This window comes from Cloeon dipterum, chromosome 3, assembly GCF_949628265.1.
Source record: "Cloeon dipterum chromosome 3, ieCloDipt1.1, whole genome shotgun sequence".
NCBI lineage: Eukaryota > Metazoa > Arthropoda > Insecta > Ephemeroptera > Baetidae > Cloeon > Cloeon dipterum.
Genome location: NC_088788.1, coordinates 12,507,991 through 12,533,659, shown reverse-complemented (window position 1 = coordinate 12,533,659; position 25,669 = coordinate 12,507,991). Strand labels below are relative to the sequence as shown.

Genomic DNA, 25,669 nt, shown 5'->3' with positions numbered 1-25,669 from the left:
TGCTTTCGTATAAATTAGAGACCGCTAAACACAAAACAACGTGGCTGCTGCGAAGTTGCGGGTGGTTATTTAGCTCTGGCAAATCCAACCTGCCTTGAAGAGAAGCCACAGTGACGATAAGCCACACACAAGAGCGGCGCAATTTCGTCTGTTTGAGCCGATCTGTCTTGCGGCGGCACTTTTTCCGCCGCCCACCTTCTGTACACCCAATTTCCGACGCAAAGTTCAGCGAAAGAAAACCGCGTCTGTGTGTGTGTGTGCTTCGGCGGAATCCAGTTGATCGAGTTCCAAGACTAATTACAAAGCGCAGCCGGGGTACGTGCACGCAAATTAATCTTGGCTCGCAAGTAAAAGCCTCTCCCTCGACCAAGTTTAAAGGTTAAAGGTTTTGTGTAAGTGCCTATAGCGTGCTGTTTAATGTGCAATTTCGTCGGGCTGCCCATTATCAAGACAAGGGAAATTCTCGTCTTAATGGAACTATTTGAGCAATTTGGTTGTCTCCCTCTCCTTCTGCAAAAATTGCCTCCAGTTAAGTGTTTTCGAACAACAATTGAGCGTATGTATAAGTAATCAGTGAACGGAGGGAGCGCCTAGCATATTTGTTAATCGCTCGTGCACTGATTATGCTTGTTCGATCGTTTATTTAATTGATGTAATTTATTTATAAAATATTAATGCTATCAATAATAAACAAATTGAGCATAAAACGAACCAATCAGGTGATTTAACTCAATTAACTCAGATGATAAGTTCTTCGATTTTGTGTCAATTTCACCGTGCCTTGATTTACCTCCAAGAATGTGCAGTTTTGACACTTTGGAGTTCAAATGTGCTTTCCCTGCTACACATAAAAAGAGGCGACAGGTGCCGCTGTAATCTTCCTACCCATATATCGCCAAACACACCTGACAGGATATGTGACAAGCACTATGCCGCAGCTGCACGTCCACGTATTCGACGTGCGTGTGCCCAATAACTTTTAAAAAATAAATGGAGATTGCGTGTTCTTTGGCGTCTACCGATCAAACATTCTGACTGGAAATTTGCAACGAGGACCCTCACCAGAATGAGATCATTGAGTGAAGGTCTGCCATAAAAACTTTTTACGGCCTTTTTCGCAAGAGCAGCATCTTCGCATTCGCCGCAGAATGTTATCATTGTATGCACATATGCCATTAAATTTTGATGTCACAATTTTCACCCCTTCAGCGCATCGAACTTTTTTTTAAATTTAATTCGGTCGCAAAAGTTGCCAAACCAAGACAATTAACAAATTAAAAGTAGTAAATATGTGAAATTCTCTGGCACTTAACTCTTCACCATTTTTCATCTATGGTTGGCTTGTTTTCAGTGGATGTTGATTAGCCGTAAAGTGCAGCGACCAAAGAGACGCTCCGTTTTCATGTCCGTGGCCGCCATCGGTGATTTAATATACCTCCTACACAGCCCAAACCATTTAGCATTCCAACCAGTGCTTGACAATCACGTCCGTGATGGATTTGCAACAAATCCTAGGCTGACCACCAGCGTGGCCGGTCTAAAAATAAATCTTTGCCCGCGCAAATTGCGTGCTCTGAAAATACACGTTTTTTCGTGCCTCCGCCCGCTCTCTTTTCATCAGCATCTCTGCTTTCATCTCCAGAAATCTATTTCCAGAAGCCCATCCACGGGTTGCGTACTTTGAAAGAGGAGATATATAACAATCTTCAGCACAGACTCGTCGTGATTACAGTTTGTTTTTACATGTCAAACAATGACTTTCTCCCTCTTAATCGTCTCATCCTGTTGATTAAAACGCACAGATTCATACGAAGGCCGTCGGCAGCACCATAGATTTGCATTTAGAGAGTTTAGAGTAACTTTACCAAAAACTCGTCAGCGAGGCAGATATTAATTTTTCAATTTACACAGCAGCTTCATATTAATTTCATTGCAGGCTTTTGAAATATGGTGGAATTTTGAATCTTCACTTCTTTTCACATGAAATTCAATTTCACAACAGTGGAATTATTTAAATCGTTTATTGATCAACAGTTGAATTGGCTTTATGAAAATTTCATTTCACAGAACAATAACACTGTATGAACGGCGAATTCGAGCAGAGGCGTTTTATTATGCGCATATAAGTGGAGTGAGTGGCAACAGATGTTTGTTTGCAACTGTCGTTAGAATTGTTTTGCAACTTTTCGACAAAACTGCCCCTGTTGATAAACATGTGCGCACAGCACAGACAACAAAAGACTCTCCGCGAGAAAGTGTTGTTGCCACGAGAAGTGGAGAGGTCGTAAAAGTTGGCGAAAAGACAAGAGCACGAGTTGCAATTTATTGAGCGAGCGAGTGATACCAGCGGAGCTCGGATATAAAACAAATTTGGCAGTCTTTGAGGGAGCTACGAAAATATTTCTACGCTGTCTGGCTGCCTCGTGATGAGGCGTTATTGCTCCTTGCGCTTTATCAACAGAGAAACGTCGTGTACTCAGCGCTGAGGCGTCAAATAACAGTGCCTGAGCGAAATAGATGGATATTCAAGGCCTTCGACCGACTCGACGCCAATAAAACAGACTTTTCCACTGACTGCGTTATTGATCTGCCACGCTCTCTGCACAGCTTACATAAATGCTAGAGAGCAACGTTAAATTATGCAATAAACTAGTAAAGATGAGCTCGTTACAGAATGCTAAAAGGGAATTTCATCTGATCTAATGTGAAATCACTGCGTGGATTTGTAATATGATTACCCAAAGTTGTGTTACGCAGCTTTTAGGAGCTCCGAAACGCTAAATTATGAACAGAACTTGCAAAATAAGCCGAAAACTTTTCCCGTTTGGATCATGATGTCCTCGTGAACCTTCTTACCAGTTTTCGGCCGCTCGTTAAACGCAACCTGCAAACTGCATAAGCTCTGATATCAAAAAGTTTTGTGCTTTTCAAAGATTATAAGAGACTACATGCTAACGACGGGTGGCTTTCCTCAGTCAGTTCACAGACTGTGAAGAAAATGTATGGAGAGAATAACCAAATGGCAGTTGAATTCAAGTATCTTGATACAGATTTATTTGAAATTGAATCGTGTGTTCATTTATTTTGTAATTCTATTGTTCGAAATTTATGCATCCAATTTTTGATGCGTGCAATATATTAGTGTTATTTTTAAAACTATTCACAAAGCAGCTTTAAAGGCTTTAATATTTGAAAGCAAACATAAATATGCCGAATGTGACGTTGTTAGATCAAGATCTAAAAATTCGTACGGTATATTAAACAGCAATTCAAGTTCAACAACATAAAGCTTTTAAAAAGGTAAGAACAAAGTAATTTTTCGGTGTTGCGTGCACCAAACTGCCGCACAGGTGAATAGAAAGAATTTTGTGCTCTTTCATGAAATGAAATGAAAAAAAATTCAGCTGCGAAATATCAGGCAAGTGCGACCGATTTTCTAGACATCGAGCGACTAAAAGGACTAGAGTGGAAATGAACATCGCACTGTCATCGCGGGTAAAATCTTTGGCACATGAGGCAAGCAGGCTCTCACTGTGTTGCTCAATTCACATCGGGAATGGATCGCTCCCGCTCGCACGCCTTCACTGGCTGGCAAACACACACACTAAACACTGTGCATGTATGCCGCGTGTGTGTTGTGTACATCGCAGTACACTAGGGCACTCCATTCAGAGCCTCGCCAAAAGTGCAATCAAGCCGTGACGTCATTCCCATTTCTTTCGCCTGGTGATAGCATCTGGGCAACGGAAGGAAGTGAAAAACGCTGGGAAAAGCGGCGGTCCCGGCGCGGCTTTCAACCCGACGAGAAGAAAGAAAGGTCAAAAGCTGCGGCGGTAATGACTCCGGAGAAAAATTTTAACGAAGTGAGAAAAACGCACGCGGCGGGCGGCGACGGCGTCTGCTCGGGTGTTTTTTTTTTTATCGGTGGCGCTCCAATTACCGCGGAGTCAATATTGGTGCACGCATATTGCGATGCGTGCGTTCGTTTCGAAATTGGTTTGTGCAGTTCTGCGTGAGAGAGCCGCCTGTCCTGTGCGTGCAGTAAGTGAGGCGGCACTTAATCTCCGACCCGGCAGACTATTTACTGTTTGCACAATTTCTCAATAAATTCGCTTTTGTATCCTCGATAATGCCTCGCTAGTCACGTAAGGCAGTCACTCTTGGCTCAGGCTCGCATCCTGCTACCAATATTTTTACGCCGGCAAGCTTATTTTCTCCTCGTCTAGGGTAGCCATTGTCCCTCTTCAGTTGGAAAGAGTAAATTCAGCTGAAATTTTTTCAATTGTTTTGTTTATTTTACTATGGATGTAGACCGTTTGTTACGGGTCTCGTAAAGCAGTGCGTGTGGCTTTAATTTATCATTATTTAATTCTTTTGACTTAAAATTAGTGTGGATAGCAATTTCCATAAAAAAAAAATAATTTTTCATATTAAGTTTCAAGTTATTGTGCTATAAAAAAATGATGAAATCGTGCTACTTGAATTTTTAACCTTCAACTGAGTAGAATGCAAACATTTAATCCTTTCGTATACCGACGAGGAACCCCATTATTTGGAAGCCGCATCATGCATGGCAACAAGAGACAGAGACTCTTTTAAAGGACGAGGAAATTTATGAGCTTTTTCCGGCCGTGGGATACAAGGCATCTGGTCACCCTACTTTCCGGCTTTTCCGTGGGCCATCCTTGGGGGATCGTTGTTGATGCTCAGGCTCCAACCCCTGGGCGGAGAAATTGCGTTCGGGGATTAATATTTGTAATTAACGTCATGCTTACGGCACGCAATTTTGCAACTTTGGTGCATTCACACACGTTGGTGTTCTTTTTCCCCCGTACAAAGTGCGTAAGGGTAGAGATGACGGGCTATGACGTCAGACTAACGCAAAGAATAGCAAAACAATAAGAAAAGACAGTTTCCTCTTTGTATAGCCAGTACGTGAATAGGTTGTTTGCTATAAAACGTGAGAGAAGCTGAGCAAACGAGCCTGTGCTGAATAAGCCAAGAAGGGAAATCTTCTCCTAACTCTTTTTACAGCGCTCGTTGCCTTCAGAAAAGACGGCAAATAGTTTTTCGTAAATTCAAGTAGTGTTTAATCTTACATGCATGGAATCGTGCGTGTTATTCCGATTTGGCTATTGTCTACAAATATTTTAGAAGAACTTTATTCAACGTCTTCAGTAAAATATTTTTTTCTAGAATTGAAATGGGAATAAATGCACATGCAGGTAATTTCATAAAAACCAAATTTGCATATAGTCACCAATCGTCAGTCAATTCCGCGCAAAGTAGACCCATTGTCATTTTTATCACGCAATTATTTTTAATTGTTAGCAATGAATGAAATTTTAATATGGACAATAATTTAATTTTAGTAATTTGGTAATATTTTTTCCTTGAAAGCAAGTGCGAAATGAACATTCATCTCATGATCTTCTTTTCTGTTTGTAAAAATATTTTTAAAATATTTGATTAGTGTTTCCTGGAAGTAATTATCCCTCTACATTTCAATCAATATTGCAATTTTTATTTTCTCCTAATGCTACTCTCGTTTACCACCTAATCAGAAATTACTGTGCAGCAGTAGCAGAACAAGTTTGCACCATTCCACTTTCATGTTATTCCTGAACTGCAATCCTAATTAGCCCTGCTGGTGATTTTCCCATTACCTCGTTTCATTGCAACAGCAGGGCTAATTGCAGCCTTGAAGCACCTCCTTCACCACACTGCGATGAGTTTCTAGTGTATAAGAGATCCGACGACGCAAAATACACCCATGCCAACAACTCTGCATTTCTATAGAGCGAGTATAATTGATGTGGAAACCAAAGATCCGCGCATTCACGACTCATAATTTTTAAAAGGCGGTCATTAGGGGAGCTGGAGAAGAGCCAGGGACTTTTCCTTCCGTCATCATCAGCAAAATGATTTGAGAGTGGGAGCAGGGAAAAAACGCGGAGTGCTCAAGCCGCCATCAACATGGGCTCCATTGTCACTTACACCATAGTAAAAATACTCATCGCGGGCGAGTGTGCTCCCCATGAATAAATAAAAGCATCCCCGCAGAAAGTCGCCAACAAAAGACATACCATCTTGCCGCCGCTCGCAGGCATCAGCTCTTTCTGGTGGTGGTATATGTGCGTATCATCTCTCAGCCTCAGTTTGCTTTTTATCTGCGCAACGGGGGAAAAATGTCCCTGCTGTTGGTGAACGGTGCATGGCGATATACGCGGTGAGCGAAGCCTGCTCAGCCTTCCCTTTTATTACTTTACACAAGAGAAACGCATCATGCCACTTTTTGTCTCTGACAAGTCACGAAAAATGCATGAACTCTCGAAGGGGATAGATATATCGCGCCCGGGCGCAATTTGCTACACCTTCCCCACTCTCCAGTGAAATTCTGAATGAGCGGCTCTGAGGAGAATTTCAACGAGGCTATATTTTTATTAAAAGCACGTGAGTTGAATATTAATAATAGCTCCAAGTGCGTTTTTAATTAGTTTAGTTCAAGAAAACGTGTAACTCGAACATGCACTAAATTCCCTTGGTCCAGAGCGTACTGAGAAGCTCTAAATTTCATTCAATCAGACAACTTTTATGTTCTCACAATGATAAAAAAATAATATTTACTGGGAAAGAATATATTTTCCAATGTACTTGATACAGGAAAAAAGTCATAATGGTTTTGTAAATTTTACTTATAATTATTCATGTGTGGCTGTTACGCGTTGAAATTCTTTTTGTGGAGTTATCTGCCAACCACTTTTCCACAGCATTTAGATTTTAAAGCTTGATATTGGCGCTTACCCCAATGATGGTTGCTAAAATAATACATCTCTGTGTTTGATTGCTATCTGGTTTGCAAAAGCAAACAAACAAACTGAATTTCACCATGCTGTCGCACAAAAACTTTGTTGGTAGATCCGTCGCACGCACTCTGGCCATTTGGCAGGCTCTACATAATGTGACACACAATAGTCGTGCCCATCTAAAATTTATATATTCACTGCATTTCCAATAGCACGCTGGCAAACTTTGTTGGGCTGGCATGTTTTCCGCCAAGAGGTCTGCTGGGAAATGATTTCGCCAACATGTGTGACGTTGGCGACGTCCAAATCTGTCCGCGCGTTGGAAATGCGAATAAAAACTAGTCGCTCGCAAACAAACGCACGCACGCACCCACCATTCTCTTTCGCTCACCTACATCGACGCATTCGAACAGTGGGAAATCCGTAAACCGACTTATCTGAACAAACAGCATAATAATGTGGCGCCGGATTTCGTTTACCTGATCCCCCTTACACGCTATGCATGAGGCATTGCAAATTCATAGAAAGTTACCCATGTGTGCTGCAGAGAACACACGTTGACTTTTGTATAAGTGATGTAAAATTTCATGATGGTCGATGGAATTAAAAATTCTATCAACTTTTACTACGTGTGCGCGAGCGAGAGAGGCTTTCAGCTTGAAGTTAGTGCTAGCACTTTAATAGCATTGGTAGAACGATGACGTTAGTTATCCTTAATTAAGGTATATAAGCTACTGTTGTTGTTTTGCTCCCGCCAGCTAACTAAACTGTAAACAGGCTGGCTAATCTTTTGGCGATCGGAGGCCTTCCAGGAAAGGGAACAGCAATATAACATCATTCCTGCCTCACAAAGGAGGTAAATTAAAAAATAACTCATGAATTAGGAAAGTTCAAAGAAGCTAAAAGATACTGTTAATTTACAATTCTTGGGTAATTGCACTTAATTTAAGAGGAAATCGTGCTCTGTTCATAAAAATTACATTTAATAAGCAGGAAACAAAAATTTGATTAGCCACAATGGCGGTAGAAACGAAAACAGACGTAATTTTTATATAAAAAAATGTCATAGGTGTCTATATCACGATAACTGCTGCTCTGCGGGAAATAATGCCAGACTGACGAGACTCAGTCTATTTCTGACAAAATAGAAATCAGGTAGATGCTTGGCCTGCGGGTTGCAAATAATTGGAAGTGGTCGAAATTCTCGCAGTGTGTGCAAAGTTGTAAAGAGGCACGCTTCGCCAGAGAATGCTGCCAACATCAAACATGAGCTTCGTAAGTGTGCACATAAAATCCCGGTTTGCCTTTGAACTACTTAATTCCAGTTTATCGCACTGCCTGCTGTTTATTGGACTGTTCCGCGAGACGAGCTACTAATGAACAATCCACCAACATCGCTCATTAATTCCAATGGCGCGGTACATGCTCTGAGCGTAATCTACAAAGCACTTCATCCTTGTTGAGAACAAGGTGAGAAAAATTGGTTTAATCCTCCGACCATTCTTACAGGTGGTATGTGCTGCTGGGAACAAACAGAAAGTGTGCAAAGAAACATTTTATCAGCCGTGAAACACCTTGACGAATGCTGAACACGGTGGTCGTTGCGCTGCATATTTTCCCTCGATTAGCACTCGCACAAACAGCTCGTGCTTTATCCTTATGTGAGAATACATTAACATCAAGCTGGTTGCAAGCGCTTCATAATAGTCGTACACCCGCGAAGCAGCTATGTAATGCGGCACAGTCTCTTTTGCTGTAAGGCGTAATAGGCGTCCTATTGCTATTTTTAAGTCACCACAAAGTAAAATATTTTGATCTATTATACGATTACACCAAAATTGTTGTACGAAAAGATTCTTTCATATTTTAAATTTGAAAATTAGACTTTCAATTAGAGCTCACAGTTTTAGAATGCACAACAAATATGCACCACTGGGTTTAGCGCAAAAACATGTTTTTTCCAGTCCATATTGAATCACATTATTTGTTAATTGCTCAAGATTTAAAACACAAGCAAAAATTAATATTATTGAAATCACATGAACAAAGGTAAAAATAACAAGCACGAACGTGCGAATTGAGTCGACTTTGTTGTAAGACACACTATAGGTTAATAGTTTAATTACATCACGCAAACACTTTTAAAATTGGACCAAAAGAACTGGGAATTTGAATGCATCGTAGTATTTCAAACTCGGTGACAGGTCATTCCAGGGTCTGCAAACCCTATAATTATGATAAGGCGCTTCGGCTGAAAGCGGTTTTCGCCGCGGGTTGCTTAAGGCGGGGATGGGCCGCGCTGTCACCTCGCAGATCGCGCCCCTGGATGATTCTCGCTCTCACATAAAAGTCTGTCTGGCCGTTCTAGCACCTTTGGGAAAGGTCTGTTTTACACTAAATAAGACGAAAAAGTATGAAAATTTCCACTTGAATAAAAATTATATTATTTTGTGTATTTTAGCAAGAATATTTATATTAATTTTTGGTCCTCCAAAAAATATATTTGATGGTCAATGTGACTATATATAAGTTTTGGTAAAATGCTCAAGATTGCTGAAATCCTCGCCAAAACGTTTTCCAGTTCAGGTGGGCTTTAAAAAAGGGTTTTGTGAACCGTTGAGTCACAGTCTGAGCAATGGGTAAAATTACAATTTTTGCACATCCTCTCGCATGAGTCCTCGTTAGTAACATGGGTCCTATTCAATTATTTTTATCTCGAGCACACAGATAATGGAAGAGCGGAATTAATTGCTACTTCCACTTACCAGGGACGTTTGCCTGATTTGCAATCAAAATGCCATCAATCAAAGCACGGCTGCAATTTTCTCTCGTCCCTGTGGCGTGGCTGGTGCGATAAGCGAGCGTGCTGCTCGCGAGTTTTACGACGAACAGTCGCCCGCCCGCCGTTCTGCATTCTGTGCTAAAATAAAAAGCGTGTCATTCCGAGGGTGTCGAGGCGGCGCGCGAATTTCCATCACTCTAGCACGTATATAAAAGAGCAAGTGCGTCTTCTGAGCACTGCTGCTGAATAAACACACTGGAAATGTCTTTCATTTGGAACGCAAGCGGCACTGGGGGCAAATGCACGCCCCGCACTAAAAATAGAATTTGGCTCTCATTCATATTTAATAAAGTGGCGAGAAAATCTTGATGATGCCGCCGCGTCGCTTGTTGAGCGTCTGGAGAACACAGATATAAAGTTCCGGCAACTCGGTGGACGCATCCTCCTTTCAAAACGCAGCCGAGCTGTCTGTCTGTCGTGCGTCCAAATTTATCCGCGCCTCTGCGCCTATCTCTCAAATGCGGTACGTAAAAATCTTCTGCACGCTAGAGATAGCAGGAGAGGCAACAGGCTTGAGCTTCTGTTCTCTGCCTCTTGAATAAAAACAAATGTATGGCCTTGCATGGGGTTGTTTAAGGACTAGAAAATGTTGTTCCACCAGCCAGCGTGAATACATAAAATGCTTTGTCGGCCTCTGAGCTTTTGAAAGGATAACGCCCGCCTGCGCACACAATATTTCTCGCTTTTGGGTTTGCATTTTTGCCAAAAATGTTTGTTAGTCGTCTCTGGCTTTTGTAGTCATGAGATACATTATCAGACACTTGAAACCCGACGAGTCGAAATTTTTAATACAGCAGGAATCGCTCGTGCTTTGTACATTTTCCAGCTCTTTAGCCTCGTGCCAAAAAAGTATTTCCTCGGAAACCGTGGAGCTTCATCGATGAAAAACTCTTTCTATATATTCCACAACTTTTCCTTGGAAATTAGAGCACAAAAGGCACTGTCCAAAAAGTTATGCGCCCGACAAGGGTGTCAGGTAGACAGCAGGAGCAACAAAAGGTTTTAACTTCATTAGAAAAATTATGAATGACGAAAAGCACAGACAAATCTCCAAAAATGAAAGGTTCTGCTGCATAAATATTGGGCTCTCCTTTGATTCGTCTTTTTTATTCCTAATAATAAGGTAGATTTTTGCTGATAACACTATCATCATGCTAAATGAATGTTGCCGGTGTTTTTGTGTCAACATCAACATCAATTTTTATCGCACCTGAGAAAAAGACATACATTTGTGATATAATTTCTAATATCAGAGTCGGCGACAAAGCAAATACGTCACACGGCTGTAATAATCCAACCTTTCCCTGCGAGATCATCCAGAAAGACACGTTGAGCAAACTCGGCACGCACGCTATCTGCTGAAATAAAAATAGAGCAAACTTTTTATCCCACTGGGAAGGCTTATTTGGGCTGGCAAGCGTCTTTTCGCGACTCGCTTGCTCAACTTTAGGAAATTCCGCCGTCTTGGAGAGAAATCGTAAGCCGCAGGACTCGCCGTTTGTCACACAAAAACTTTTTACTTATTTAATCTGCTGGCACTTCCTGCCAGCGTCTGTCCTAATATTTTTCTCTAACTTGCCCCAATATTGGGAAACGCAAGAGATAGTTTTGAGGAAATTTGGCTCGTTTGCTTTACTCTTCGAAGCTGAGCGCATTTTTTTCAATTTCACACCACGCACCATACACCCCGCAGCTGGCACCGAGCCCTATCCCGAGTGCATTATTGAAGCTCCATTTAACTTGTGCTGTGCATATAATCCCCTTGCAATTTAGGTATCATTTACATTACACGTGTCACGTTGAACAAACACATTGAGCAGTGGAATTTAATCGAATATCGAATACTGTCCCTTTACCACGCGCCTGGATGACAATACTTCGCGAGCAATAATTAATCCGACAGCCGAGCGTCATTACAAGCGAATTATTCAGCCCGCAATGTGCAAGCGTGTCTGCCGAGCTGTTCTGTGTATTTTCATGTGGGCTCGCTCACACACAGACAAAATGTGTTTGCGAATTCAGGCAGAAGAGACGAGCTGCACAAGATGACACCTGACGCTGTTGTCTAAAATATTGATACAGCAGAGGGAGGTGTGCGTTATCCTTGCGGCAGCTGCTTTGATAGATATTTATTGCGGAAGGAGGAGAGTTTGATAAATTATGAAAACAACGTCACTTTTGAGTTAGATCAGAAAGAGTTTTACGATTTTTGGATGGCAGTAACAGGTAGCGTTCAGATAAAAAATTAATAAAATATATGAACAGCTAATATTTTCCTGGAAACGCAACAAACATCAAATAATTTAAGTAGTTTGTTTGAATAAAATTACTGGAAATCATCATCATCACCGCCTTTTTTACTTCGTAAATTACAAAAAAAATACAAGAACACCTTGAAAAACACTTTGTCTGGTGGTTAAAGATATATTTTTCTTTTAATTGCTACGAGCAACATGTTAATTAATAATTACCAAGACGAAAGCTATAAAATGAAACCAGGCAAACACTTCAAAGAATATGAGCAAGTTATTCACTTTCTATAGTGCTCTCTGCTCTTTAAAACTCAAGAAAGAAGAGCAATTATTGTAATTGTAAATATAACAAATTTGTGCACTGTGCGATATGCGCGTGTTAAGAAGTTGCATAACACATATTAACTCAGCCACTTGCAGCATACACATACAATAGAAGTCTGAAATGAATTCAGTACAAACTCATCCAAGAAAGAGCGGGCTTGTAAACGTGCAGGGAAGTGTTCCAAGGCAATGTAACTCTGCAAAAGCTTAACTTTTTCTTATCATTACCGATATTAAAAAGCCCTCTTTGTCGTCACTTTCTACGATTTTCTGCCATGTTCAGTTAATATCAAACCTCTTGAATATAAAGTCCCAAGGATTTCGAGAAGTTCCCATAGGATGAGTGAACGCTGATTGCACATCTTATAAATCCAAGCATTAGTGCAAATGATGACATTCTCATCAAGCCAGCCTATCATTTTCATAGCCTCGTAAGTCATAACGCACGCTCGCAGTTTGCGCCAGCCTGCTAATTTTGAATCACGTAGTCAGCAGCCAGCAGCCAGCCGCCGTGACTTTGGCTAAGCTGCGTCAGCCGCCAGTCAAATGTATTATATATAATAGTCAAAAATCGGATATTGCCAGAGACAAAAATTATATTCCGGCCCCTCGGGCCATTAAGTACAGTTTAACTTTAAATAATTTAATTTTAAAATTTTGTCTGCCACCGGTAAAATGCGCAGTCCCCGCCGCCGCCAGCCTAAAATTTTGTCTAAGCCGGGAGGCCAGCCGCCTTGAAAGTATGCGGCTTAGTAGAGATTCGTCTGCCACACTGCCCTTTGCTGTAGAGTGACACTCGCACCTCACTCTCTCTCTCTCGTCCCAGCAACAATGGCGTATCTCTCCTGTTACCTTGAGGATAAGAATCGCGAGTTTGAAGCATGATGACCATTAATGTCGACGCTGGAAGCCGACGACGATGCACCGCAGGCAATAATAATGCAAACCCAGCGACTGGGTTTTGTGCCGCTAATGCAATAATAGCAGCGAAGCGCAATGCGAGCTAATCCGCAAACTGAATAACGTGCGCAGCCAACAATAATAATAACGATAGTAAGGCAAATAATGCATGCAGCAGGTTGTGTGTGCATTGAATTGCGTGGAGCGCCCCTCCGGTCGTAATTAATTGTGTCCCAAGCACCCGTAATGCCCCCTGCGTGAGCATCAACCCTATAGCCGGCTAAGACTAGGGAGGGCATTTTGCGCGAGAGCAAAATATTTTATCAGCTAGCTTCTTAACGAGCGTTGCATGTTTTTCCGACTTGATAGCCTGTGATCCTGATTTTAATTTTGGTATGGTGATGAATTCCAGAAATAGTTTTAGTGTGCCGTAAGTTGTGTTGGTTCATATTCTAGAATCAGCATCGACTTTCTTTGATATTATGACTGTCATATGAAGTGCTATAAAATGTTTAGATAAGCATTTTTTTAATTTTAATACCTTCATAAATATGATACATATTAAAATGTTATGAAAGATATAAGTTTATTGCGTCCATAATGAATATAGACAATAAGAAAGTTGCATCAAAATTAAATTAAATTTGTTGATAATCTTTCCTTTCTAGATTTAAAATATGCACACCAAGTTTAATCGAATATTTAACAGCTTAAAAGCCAAGAGTTCAAATTATAGCTCTTTGGTAAAGTAATTTCCTACTGCAAGACCCTCTATTTGACCCTGTTATACGAATACCATATCATAAAATTTTACGACTTTTCCAAAACAACAACAGCGCCATTGATTGATTCCACCATAAAAACAACTTTGTGACAGCAAACGTTGATGTAATATGCCATTAATCAAATTCGCGGGAATCTGCTCGTACATAGCATCATTTTTTTGTGAAACTTGCTGCTAATGTGCCTATGTAACTCGATATTTTGTGGAAAAAAAAGCTTTAATAACGCACGGGCAGTAGTAATTGCCTTCAATGTCATTTGCAAAATTGCAAATTTCTATATCGCTAATTGAATTCAAACTCATTCATATCTTTATATACATATCTATCATATCCATCAGAGCTGAGTTGTTACGAGGGAGAGCCAGATAATTATGCCCAGCTTGATAAAAAAAATATAATGACGCGAGTGTTGTAATGTCAGGTCAAAGTTCACAAGAAAAGTTTTATATTTTAGCTGTGGTTTTATAGTTTGCAAAAAGATTAAAAGAATAATTTAGTATTACTTCAAAAGTTCAGCCTATATTATGCATAGAAGCAGGAAAGTCTAAATGTTGCAATAAAAAAGTTTAAACAAAGATATAATATGCACAATTTTACTGTATAGTGTAAAATATAAAAATAATCGCATTTTGTGTTTTCACTAAACGATTTTACGTGTCCTAAATTTCTGAATAATGCTCAACGGTCATTATTGAAACGAATTTTTATACCAAAAATGTTGTCTGCAGCTTGAATTCTGTTTAACTTAATGACCGTTAAATGTGGTTAACGATAAGGGCGTGTATGATTAAAAAGGCAGGAAAAATGGGATAAAAGAAATGGAAAATGAAAACCACACAATACTTCATTTAAAGAAAATGATCTAAAAATTGGCAAAACCATAGGGTTTGCAAATTTTTCGCAATAAATCAGCCAGGAACCCCCATTTTATTAAATATTCATTTGTTACTGCATTTTCCATGTATTTCCAAAATTAGCATAGCTCCTAAAAAATCAAAATTTTCGTCAATCAAGATGCCTTGACTTTGCAAGAATAAACCAGTAGAAAGTAGAAAGAAATAAAGATAAGCATAGTAAGACAAATTACATAAAATTAGTAAAAACCTATTGTTTTATCAAATCAGTGGTAGTAAAATATTTCTATAATTAATACTTTGTTCGTGTAACATTATATATTTTAAAATTCTATAGAAATAAGTGTGTGTCCTGGAAAAACGCACAAAACTGTGGAAAACCCCGCATTTTGTACTCACAGTGTGGTCATTCCGTAAAAAATCAGGTTTTTTCGAACCTTGCTTAAAACAGCCCTGCTACAAGATAAATAGGAAAGCACCGCACTCACCAATGATGGTGGCTAGGATGACGAGTCCGAGGATGACTGCCGTTGACACCATGGTAATGAGCCGCAGCTCATGCGGTGATAAATAGTGTCCGTCGGTGTCATTGGCGCGGTCGGCGTCGGCACCTGCACTTGTAATGTTCCAAGCACGGAGCGAGTGGTTGGCGAGCGCCAGGGAGTCGTTGATTCCCTCCATATCAGCCAAGCCGCACAGTCCGCGGGTCCATGACAGCTGCAGACGACAATGCGCGGATGAATTCGGGCTCGGTTTGGCGCGTGACCCGCGGGGTCAAGTGATATCGGTGGGCATGTCCGACACTGGCCTCTGTTTGTGTTTGTGTGTGCAGAAAGATAGAGTGAGAGAGAGAGAGAGAGAGAGCTGGGATTGCAACTGGCCGGCCCGCGACCAACCTGCTGCTCGGCTGCGAACGGCTTGACTGCTACTCCGGCAGCCTTCGCTTCGCGGGCCACTTTTTACTACACGGCGAACGCGCCACAACCCTTGCGCTTGCAGCGAGCATGCGTTCGCCTCTCGCTCGGCCTGGCCGGCCGGCCGCGCTTATGCTGCTGCTGCTGCGCTCCGCTCTGCACTCGAGGGGCCGCCCCTAATACGCTCCTGCTACTTGTTGGGCGCCGTCTGCATGCACCGAGGACACCCGCCACCCACCCTCCACTCCACTGCACACAACAATAATGTGTGTTGGAAATATACTATCTTGTTGCTCACTCAGGCCACGCTGGCAGTGACAAAAATAAGCGATCTTGTTGTCGAACCAAAGAATTAAATTAAAATGTTTAGGAATACTAAATATTCGAAAATTCCTACTCATAGAAGACTAAATTTATAAATTAATAAATTTCATGAATTTTTCTCCTACGATCTAGAATTCATTCTTTTAAATGATAATTGAAAACACAATAAGATCTAAAAAATGTAAATTGAGATAAAAAAATCTTCTTTAGCTATACCTGAAACAATCCGACTGACTCATAGCTCAAAAGGGAATATATTATTTTTTGCAAACGATTCTGAAGACACACTTCCAAAAATACACCATTTCCATTAATAGTAATAGACACTTTGTTATTCTAAATAATAAATTAATAGCGATGCTCCTCTAAACTCCTTGTTACACTTTAAAGATGCAGAATTTCCAATTATAGAAAGTGACATTTTTTTACGTTGCCATACGCGCATCCTCAAGGGTGTGGAATAAAACTTTATGCAATATATAGAACTTTCTCATCCACGGGAGTCACATCACGAGGGAAAACTTGAAAAGCCAGGAAAGCAGAGGAAAATACGCAGCCATAATATACTCAAGGAAAATAACCATCTCTACTTCGCTTGTTAAAAAAATTATGCTTTTTCCCTGTGGAATGACGCATGATGCAAACTTTCGTTAGCATAGAAAAATGAAGATATGAAAAGAATTATCACGAGCATTCATGATTATGAATTTTAATTTATTATTATTTTTCCAGTGTGCCTTATGAAATTATATAATGAACTTGAAATCGATTGGACACGCCTTTATAATCCGATGAAAAATATACTATTGCTGACGCGTTGAGATATATGTTGATTAATATTCATAGCTTTCAAATGTAATTAATATTCAAATCATTCGTGAGAGTAGGTAATATGCTGTTTGCGCAGCACATTCGGTTATTATTATATTCAAAGGGAAACTTGATTAATGATTTAACGCATCCATAGCGCATGGTTTTTACTTTATATTGTAGAGGCCGCAAAAACAGATTAAATTAACTCTTTTCATGACTTAACTATGGATTTAAATAATATTTATTTCAGTGTTGAAGATGCTCTCTTTCAAGAAAAATATTTAAAATAACATTCTCAAGCTTGTTTATTTCGAACTGAATTTCTTCCAAGATGAACATAACACTTCTTTTTGTTGCAGGAATAGAAATTCATGATATCAAATATAAAATTTCAATTCATAAATACCTTTCCAAGTACATTATTTGTACCGGGCATGACGCACTTTGACATCCAGTGCTTTTTTAATGAATATATACACGTTGTTTTTTGTTATTATATAGCTTATATAGATTCCCATAATAACATTATTTATTTAAAAACAAATCTTTGACCTATTTACCCAAAAGCATTCGTCTTTTGTGTTAGAAATAGGGGTACGTGGCTTGTGGCTTTAATCCTTTGGGTTAGTGCTGCAACCCCTCGTTGTCGTAATGCACAGTATGGTACGTCCTGAATGTAGCAGTCTAGTGGCGGCGCCTCTTCTGGCAAAAGTAGATTGCTCAAAACACCACCTAGCGGATTCAAGTTGAACCCAGGAGGAAAACAAAAAGTTAAAACCAAAATTAAACAGACGAGTAACATTACACTAATGTGGTTGATAGTTTTATATCAGCGTTCTAACGAGGTAAGACGAGAATCAAATTTCAGATTTATATATGTGCGTTCATAGTACCATTATCACCTATGTACGCTATGTACTCGCTCAAAAATATCTATTATTCGATCATACTGTTAACTCTTACAATCCATGTTTCCCTTCAACGCATCATAAGGTTACAGCTTTAAATTTATGTATAATTAGCATTTTGTATAATACATAATACCATATGTACGCAATTTATTTTGCGGTTCACTTTTATGTTCATAATGTATTATTTGTGATACCTATTGTGTATATCTATCAATTCTATAATGCGCGTATCTCTTTGCTCCAGGGCTCTTGCTGTTTACTCAAGATAATGCACACTCCTCTATAGTCACAGCGTCACTGTGACCTTGGAGGTTGATATTGAGAGCCGTGGGATTCATATCAGAAGCTGGGTCTGCACAGGTCATCTCTCATCGCAACCTTGGTCAAAATGATGAAAGGAATTTACCCATATGCTAAGGATGAAAGGTAACTGAAATTTTAATATAATTTTTTCAGGCAATTTTAAAAAGTATGGTAATAATATATATTTTTCGTATTTTTCTCGCGTATAGTCAAAAGAAGTTGTGTGCCCCGGCCGCAGAGCGAAATAAACAGGCCATATTGGAAGTGCTGCTACAAAATATCCCGCAGATGACAGCTGCGAAGAGCCCAGTTGAGTGTTTAGAAGTAGCGTCAGGCACGGGGCAGCACGTCGCCCACTTTGCTCAGCACCTTCCAGGGACACAATGGCAGCCGGCTGAATTTGACACAAACGACTTTCCCTCGATCATGGCGTACGCCAACGAGGTTGCGAATGTGTCTGAGCCTGTCTTCATTGACGCCTCACTCTCCCCTGAGCAGTGGCCTCTCGAGGGCAGGACCTTTGACGTTGTCTACTGTGCCAACATGATTCACATCTCTCCCAAAGCTTGTACACCAGGCTTGTTCGCCGGAGCCTCAGCCTATTTGCTGAAAGGAGGAATTATGTTCACCTATGGTCCGTACGCTCATGGGGGAGTCATCACTCCTGAGAGCAATCAAAATTTCGACCTTTCACTCAAATCCAGAGACCCGGAATGGGGACTAAGGGACATTGATGACCTGAAGAAAATCGCTGGCAACGTTGGACTTATTTTGGAGAAAATTCATGATATGCCGGCAAATAATAAAACCTTGGTGTGGAGAAAGATTTAAACAAAGTAAAAATTTTATATTTTATAGTTGTGGCTGTCAAGCTAACTCAAGTTTTAGTCGTCTCGCGTGATTTTTGAAGAGCAGAGCTGATTATTTACTGAAATATTTACCATTTTAGACTGGCAAAGCAATAAACATGAGTTTTAAAATAACAATAATTAAAGCAGAATTTCCTTTAAGTCCATTCAATCCTATCCACACGTAGAAATAATGTTAGTGAGATATATAATTTTTAAATTCACGGTGAACTGAAATTCCGCACATTGTCCTCTACATATCGCTCATTAAATGTACAGGGCTTAGGGTTATATAGAAGCCAAAGCTAGAGAGCGTAATGAAGATGATATATACCCTTATTGTGGAAAATGGCCACCATTTCAATTCAACACGTAAAAACTGTAAGGACTCTTCAAGTAGACTTTTTTTATTGTTGAATCTATATAGGCATGAAAAAATTGAAGTTCTCAAATGTTAAAAGTAGTCCAGTGCTACCGATTTTGGAAAATTATATTGTTATGTGCTATTGTAGCAGTGATATAAAAGGAGTGGGAGAGTAAATCCACCTCCTATTGACGAACTAAAGCATATTATCAGTCTACCTTAAGAATTCCTATAGTTCGGTTGTGTTGCACGTTTGCACGACTGGGACAGCGAGAAAAATGAGTGATGCTTACAGGGAAGTGAAGCTGAATGGACGATCGTCGTGCCTCTTCGACAAGGACAAGTACTGTTACAAGAAGGCTCGAGGAAAGGTAGAGTATTGAAATTGTTAGAAACATTCATTTTCTTATTGCAACTAAATATTTCAGGTTACAGAATATAATATAATATGCATTTCATTTTATTTTTGGACGGTCTTTGAGTGGAGTCAGAGCAATGAACCTTTTAATTGGCGCCTGAGTAGACATAATATATAATAACTATTGAGAATCGGACCAAATAAGGCTTCAGAATACCATCTTGAATGAGTTTTCAGGGTTTTCAGATAATTTCAAGTAACGCACAAAGAAAATATTTGATATATCTGTACGATTTAGCTCCAAAAGATTCCTTCTGACACTATCACGACATGACTCTAATATTTAATAATCTTGCGTGACATTCTTTGCAGTGTATCTTTGCCTGCGAAGAAAAATCTCAAGAATGCCCAAGCAAAATCCAGGCTGCAGATGGCAAAATACTGTCGCAAACTGGCCAGCACAACCACATGCCCAACATTGTTGGATTTCAAGCAAAAGTTGTTTCCAGCGAGCTGTATCATGCTGCCGTGATGACAGACGACCCCATCAATGAGCTGGTCGACGAGAAGATGGAAGGCCTCTCTTTGGAAGTGCTGGCCGAGCTGCCTGACGCCGACCGCTTGAAGACCAGCTTGCAAGCAACCAGACGGGCTGCCAAGACCAAGCGCAACGCCGGCAATACTGTGGCGCAAGAGAAAGCTGAAAAGCCTGACCGCAAGAGGAAGGCTACACGTGAAAAAGAGAACAAGCTGCCAAAGCAACAGACTTCCAAAGAGGGAGACAAAAGTAACAAGAGCAACAAGAAAGCCACCCCAAAAAATACTTTGCAGGTTGGTAACAGTCTCAAGAAAAATACAAACATTGAAATTCATTTGAATGTGAATGGCTCAAGGTGAAATACGCTAATTCAGTAATGTTTTTCAGCACAGGATTGTGAAACTGGTGAACCAAGAATCGCCAGGAAAAACGATTATCAGAGAATTATTTCCTAGTCTGCCACTAGCAAAGAAGCCTAAGGGCGTGAAGAAAGCAGCTCATTTTGATATTGATGATGATTCAGATTACTAGAAATGTTTATGGACACTGTTGAATGAGTATAGATCTTTAATTTAAATTATTCTAAAATTACACAAATGAAAATGAATCAGAAAAATTTGTAATGTTATTTTAATTAATAAAGTTTGATGATGAATTACAAAAATGTCATACATTTTTTTAATTAGGTTAATCAGCAAAACACGCAGTTCAATCATTTAGTTGAAGGGATCAATTAAAATGATTTTTCAGTTTGGGCAAGGATGAGGGTTATCTCAAAAAATCAAATTAGCTTGAATTTTAAGAAAAATTTATGTTCTCAATGAAATCATAACATTATATTTTTAGCGAAAATGTTTGTTATACTCATGCAAAATAGCAACTTTACTGTTTGTTTTTAACCTTGTTTGTAATAAGTCCTTGAAATCGATTGTATAAACGGAGTTGGCTGGGCTCAATCTTCAAACTTCTAACTTGAGGATTTAGAATGCTTTGTATGGTGCTACCAAATTTTCGGAAAACCTCTTCACCTGCTCTGCCCCTCGCACTTCGTGATCAAGCAGAGGTAATTTCGTCACGTGAAAATCTTCGTACAAGTCAGCGATCTGAAAGTTTTCATTAGAGTTTTGCCTGCCAAAATCTTTCACTCAGCAAACCTGATCCAAGTACTTGGCTTGAACTTTGCATCTCGCAGCGCAGAGTCTGCACGGCTTTTCTCCAGGCAAGGGGAACAAGAGCTGGTTCACAATTATGTTGTGCGTGTCGATTCCGCACTTTGTGAGTTCTTGGACCAGTCGTTCTGTTTCATACAGCGACAGGAATTCGGCGATGCACACGCACACAAACGTTGTTTGTTCTGGGTTGCGGAACTGCTCGTTGACCTGCTTGATGATCTGCAGCATCTCTTCCATTTTTCCAGAAAATGAATCAGGGTTGAAATCGGCCAGCCCCAACAATGACCCCATCTGAAACGCATTCGAAGTAGTTAACTTCAACGTAAAAATTTGAATGATTACCTGTGATATAAAAGGCCCCATTTTCATCTTCAGCCTTAGCAGTTTTCCTAGCCCCTTCTCAACAACTTGTGGGAAAGAGAGCAACCTGAGCGTGTGGCCTGTTGGTGCTGTGTCAAACACCACTACAGAGAAGTTCATACCCTTAACCAATCTAAAAAATACTGTCATTAGCCAAAATGAAGCTAAAACTAAGCATCAATTATTACTTCATGACTTCAGCGTAGCTCATCGCCTCGTCGATGCCAGGGAAAGCTCCGACGATTTCTGACATGACGCTTTTACTCAAACGCATGGTGTCGTTCTCGCCCTCAAAGTATTCATCAGGAAGCTCATTGAAGCCAACATTGGGATCGATTTCCTGCAAAAATAAAAAGCACAAGAATGTATTGAAATTATTTGTAACATGCAGCCAAATTTTACCATAGCAAACAGATTATCAAATCCATTGACTTTGGTTGGAACTTTGGAAAATTTCTGGTCAAAAGCGTCTGAAATGTTGTGTGCAGGATCTGTTGAGATGATCAGTACACTCTCCCTTACTTTGGACAACTGCACAGCGAGGCTTGAGCTGAAAGTTTGAACATCATCAAGATTAGAGCTTTGAATTTGCAAGATAGGGCAAAATAATGACAAAATAACTTTGCTTTCCCAGATGATTTGAAACAGCTAAAATCAAATAATCAAAATAATAACATTCCGGTATTATGTAATAGAAACACAACATATTTTGGGTTTGTTTCAAATCAATAATATTTCGGGTACATATATATCCTTTACTTTTCCCGCAAGAGAAATCAGTGCGTGATATTGTACATCATACCTATTATGTAAAGGAATATAAACAAACCCAAGCTAACAATTTGTTAAATTAAAATGACATTAAGCTCTCGGCATGGTAAGAAAAGGTGTGTTTGGGATGCTCATCTCATCCATACCTGCACGTCGTCTTTCCCACACCACCCTTGCCGCCGACGAAAATCCACCTCAAGGATTTCTGGTCGATCACATTTCTAAGAGTTGGCTCTAATTCCTCCATATCAGCAGAAACAAACTCCGCGTCGGCCGAAGAGCTAGTTGATTGTGCCATTGTCTTCAAAACAATATTTCCATCAGTCTATGAATGAGTCGACTAGCTCAGCTCAGCTGTTATGTGTTGTGCCTAGAAAAATAATGACAATGACGTATCCATAGCCAATGTTGACATCCTTACTAAGCTATAAAAATAATTACACCAAAGGTTAACTCAATATCAAGCCATTTTATAAGACATATTTTTAAAATATGTAGCTAAAAATATATAATTTGATCTTATTATTTTATTTTTAGACCAATTTTCTGAAGACTTCTTAAAAATTATTGATCTCTGTATTTAATATTAAGTTGGCAGCATTGGTTTTCAATACCCACCCACTTTGAATTACGTCAAGAACCAAAACTGACACTGTGACGATGAAAGCAAGAGCGAAAAAGCATTGAAGCTGCGTTCACTGCGATGTGTCAATGATCTAAATTTTAATTTTATAAAGTTCGATTTGAGAGCAGCATATTTGATGGCATAGTGCTGCATGAAAAATTACTTTGCCAGTGAATTCCTGTGCATAATTTCCTCATTTTTGTAAGTAGGACGCTTTAATCTATTTTTAAATTTAATGTTCATATGTTCTTTTAAAAAATAAATCCTTTAAAAGCTTGCAGTGTGTTAAATTTTTCTCCTTTACAGACGGGTCATTGAATACACACATTCGCAATGGTGATCATCACCGTCTGTAGCTTCATAAAACCAAGGACATTGTCCAGCCTACGAACCCTTCAGAGACTGAATTCTAGCGCAACGCACTTGCCAGGCAGCCCTCTTGCTGTTTTGCATGAAAAAATTGAAAAAGGTGAACTCATTAAGGATGAATATCAGCTACACATCGCTGAAGAACTGCAGAAGGTCTACGTAGACCTCCAAAACTACCAACCGCAGAAACCAAGCCTGTTTGGCAAACTGTTTGGCAGCTCAAAAAAATCATTGGAAGCGCCCAAAGGTCTTTATTTGTATGGTGCAGTTGGAGGAGGAAAAACAATGCTGATGGACCTCTTCCACAACTGCTGTGACCACATTTCCAAGAAGAAAAGGGTTCACTTTCACGCCTTCATGCAGGATGTTCACACCAGGATCCACGAAAACAAGCAACTGCAGTCTCAGATTGGAGACGGAGGGAGAAGCAGCAAGTCGAGGTCTTACGATCCGATCCCACCAGTGGCCGAATCAATTAGCAAGGAGGTTTGGCTCATTTGTTTTGACGAATTTCAAGTGAGTCAAAAAATCGTGAACTAGAATTTGCTTAATAATTATAAAACTTAATCTTCCTCAGGTAACCGATATTGCCGATGCCATGATTTTGAAACGCCTCTTCACTGCTCTTTTTCGGTCGGGAGTAGTTGTGGTGGCCACCAGCAACAGATCCCCTGATGACCTGTACAAAAACGGTTTGCAGCGCTCCAACTTTGTGCCATTTATTGGCGTACTGAAGTCGCGTTGCAATGTGGCCAGCTTAGATTCTGGAATCGACTACAGGCTCAAGTCCTTGCCAGGAAGACAGCGAAGCTATTTTATGTTAGTATTATTTTTTCGTCTTTCCTGTATAGCCATATAATACGTATAACAAAATTTCAGCAAAAAGGACTGTGAAGCCAATCAAGAGGCTGATAATATTTTCAAGTTCCTGTGTTCCATGGAGAATGACATCATCCGGCCCAAAACTCTCAGAATCAAAGGCAGAAACGTAACCTTTCAGCGTACTTGTGGGCAAGTTGCGGACTGTACTTTTACTGAATTATGTGATAGGGTGAGGATTGTTTTAAACTCATTTTTTTAAATGTTATTTAATGGTGCCTATTTTTAGCCTCTGGGTGCGAGCGATTACCTTAAGATGGCACACGCCTTCCATACTATTATCATCAGAGACGTTCCTGAGCTTAGTCTGAAGCTGAAATCTCAGTCCAGGAGATTCATCACTCTGATTGACACTCTCTACGACAACAGAGTGAGATTCATCAGATTTTTCGGCTGCTGGAAGCTGAAAATATCACCATTAAATTGATAATTTGTTCCAGGTCAGAGTAGTAGTAACGGCTGATGCATCACACAAAAATTTATTTGTCGCGGTGCAAGATGATCACGTGGCTGACGACCACAGAGCTTTAATGGATGATCTAGGAATCAAGCTCGGATCTGTGAGTCGCTTTTTTACAAAATAAATGCCTTCAAACTCCCACCAAAATGGTTCCGTTGAACTGATAATTAGTTGCTCCATCAGAGAGTTGTTAACAATGGCCACTATTTGCAATTCTAATTATCATTTCCCCCCTAGGAAAACGCGTCTGCCAGTATATTTACAGGCGAAGAGGAGCTGTTTGCTTTTGACCGGACAGTCTCCAGACTGGCAGAAATGCAGACCAGAGAGTATTGGGAGCAGTGGGAGAAGCACAAGTGAAGATAATGTCATAGCTCAATAGAATGGCAAGCCTGCCAAAAAACCAGAAATTGTTACCTTGTTCACCCACCTAGTCTTGTTTGAGCAATAGGTGCTTGATGAGCACTAGGCGTTTAATTCACTTGTTGATTGTAATAAATAAATAAATATTTTATTTATTAATTCCAAAACAATTGCTATAATTTGAGTTGTCGCCATAAAAGGATTTAAAAAACAAACTATTTTCACCTTGATTAACTTTCTGCAACATCAATCAAAATATGACGGTTAAAAATCTTTATTGCTGACGAAGTAAACATAAAAATTAAGAAAATTAACATAATTTGCTTTATCGTTTATTGTGGTGTAAGAATGATACTAAAATTTAAAACAAACTCAATTAATTACCTATTATCTGGCTATTTTTTAATAGGAACGTGATAGTTTGTTGTATTTTGTAACAGCTCAACATTTTTTGCCACAAAAATTGCATACACTAGCAAATTATTAAATTTTTAACTCATTTTAACCTAGTTCCAGTGTGCTTTAAGGCTAGTA

At 39.8% G+C, this 25,669-nt stretch overlaps 5 protein-coding genes across 5 annotated transcripts in view; 3 read left to right on the top strand and 2 right to left on the bottom strand.

Annotated features, from left to right (window-relative positions):
- The window catches only part of LOC135940081 (5-hydroxytryptamine receptor-like), a 47,696-nt gene extending 31,900 nt beyond the window's left edge, over nucleotides 1–15,796 (bottom strand). The window contains exons 1-2 of the mRNA XM_065484764.1: nucleotides 15,660–15,796; nucleotides 15,252–15,571 (exon numbers count right to left, since the gene is read on the bottom strand). Coding sequence (XP_065340836.1) covers nucleotides 15,252–15,444 — 193 coding nt within the window. The 5' untranslated portion in view covers nucleotides 15,445–15,571; nucleotides 15,660–15,796. The remainder of the gene's footprint in view (nucleotides 1–15,251; nucleotides 15,572–15,659) is intronic.
- Nucleotides 15,797–17,538: 1,742 nt separating this feature from the next.
- On the top strand, nucleotides 17,539–19,007 carry LOC135940531 (methyltransferase-like 26). The gene is made up of 3 exons (XM_065485452.1): nucleotides 17,539–17,659; nucleotides 17,970–18,151; nucleotides 18,238–19,007. Exons 2-3 carry the CDS (start codon nucleotides 18,114–18,116, stop codon nucleotides 18,857–18,859), a joined length of 660 nt encoding a protein of 219 aa, XP_065341524.1. The 5' UTR covers nucleotides 17,539–17,659; nucleotides 17,970–18,113; the 3' UTR covers nucleotides 18,860–19,007.
- Nucleotides 19,008–19,454: 447 nt separating this feature from the next.
- LOC135940026 (uncharacterized) lies at nucleotides 19,455–20,800 on the top strand. The gene is made up of 3 exons (XM_065484667.1): nucleotides 19,455–19,611; nucleotides 19,971–20,429; nucleotides 20,511–20,800. Exons 1-3 carry the CDS (start codon nucleotides 19,519–19,521, stop codon nucleotides 20,511–20,513), a joined length of 555 nt encoding a protein of 184 aa, XP_065340739.1. The 5' UTR covers nucleotides 19,455–19,518; the 3' UTR covers nucleotides 20,514–20,800.
- A 127-nt stretch (nucleotides 20,801–20,927) lies between these two features.
- LOC135940025 (ATPase ASNA1 homolog) lies at nucleotides 20,928–22,789 on the bottom strand. Its single transcript, XM_065484666.1, has 6 exons — nucleotides 22,586–22,789; nucleotides 22,071–22,218; nucleotides 21,857–22,008; nucleotides 21,651–21,801; nucleotides 21,291–21,599; nucleotides 20,928–21,239 (listed from the first exon to the last, which is right to left on the bottom strand). Exons 1-6 carry the CDS (start codon nucleotides 22,735–22,737, stop codon nucleotides 21,117–21,119), a joined length of 1,035 nt encoding a protein of 344 aa, XP_065340738.1. The 5' UTR covers nucleotides 22,738–22,789; the 3' UTR covers nucleotides 20,928–21,116.
- Nucleotides 22,790–23,076: 287 nt separating this feature from the next.
- On the top strand, nucleotides 23,077–25,182 carry LOC135940109 (putative ATPase N2B). The gene is made up of 7 exons (XM_065484858.1): nucleotides 23,077–23,265; nucleotides 23,371–23,949; nucleotides 24,011–24,252; nucleotides 24,313–24,484; nucleotides 24,542–24,682; nucleotides 24,753–24,872; nucleotides 25,010–25,182. The coding sequence occupies exons 2-7, from the start codon at nucleotides 23,398–23,400 to the stop codon at nucleotides 25,130–25,132; spliced, it is 1,350 nt and encodes a 449-aa protein (XP_065340930.1). The 5' UTR covers nucleotides 23,077–23,265; nucleotides 23,371–23,397; the 3' UTR covers nucleotides 25,133–25,182.
- The last annotated feature ends 487 nt before the right edge of the window (nucleotides 25,183–25,669 follow it).

Bases quoted from the DNA above. Each gene is read 5' to 3' on its own strand.
- LOC135940531 (XM_065485452.1), top strand. From the start codon at position 18,114: ATGATGAAAGGAATTTACCCATATGCTAAGGATGAAAG. The intron at 18,152-18,237 runs GTAACTGAAATT...TCTCGCGTATAG, and splicing joins CCATATGCTAAGGATGAAAG to TCAAAAGAAGTTGTGTGCCC.
- LOC135940109 (XM_065484858.1), top strand. From the start codon at position 23,398: ATGGTGATCATCACCGTCTGTAGCTTCATAAAACCAAGGACATTGTCC. The intron at 24,253-24,312 runs GTTAGTATTATT...ACAAAATTTCAG, and splicing joins AGACAGCGAAGCTATTTTAT to CAAAAAGGACTGTGAAGCCA. The intron at 24,683-24,752 runs GTGAGATTCATC...AATTTGTTCCAG, and splicing joins ACACTCTCTACGACAACAGA to GTCAGAGTAGTAGTAACGGC.
- LOC135940025 (XM_065484666.1), bottom strand. From the start codon at position 22,737: ATGGCACAATCAACTAGCTCTTCGGCCGACGCGGAGTTTGTTTCTGCT. The intron at 22,219-22,585 runs GTATGGATGAGA...TCAAACTTTCAG, and splicing joins GTGGGAAAGACGACGTGCAG to CTCAAGCCTCGCTGTGCAGT. The intron at 21,240-21,290 runs GTTTGCTGAGTG...GAAAACTTTCAG, and splicing joins AAGCCAAGTACTTGGATCAG to ATCGCTGACTTGTACGAAGA.
- LOC135940026 (XM_065484667.1), top strand. From the start codon at position 19,519: ATGAGTGATGCTTACAGGGAAGTGAAGCTGAATGGACGATCGTCGTGC. The intron at 19,612-19,970 runs GTAGAGTATTGA...CATTCTTTGCAG, and splicing joins ACAAGAAGGCTCGAGGAAAG to TGTATCTTTGCCTGCGAAGA.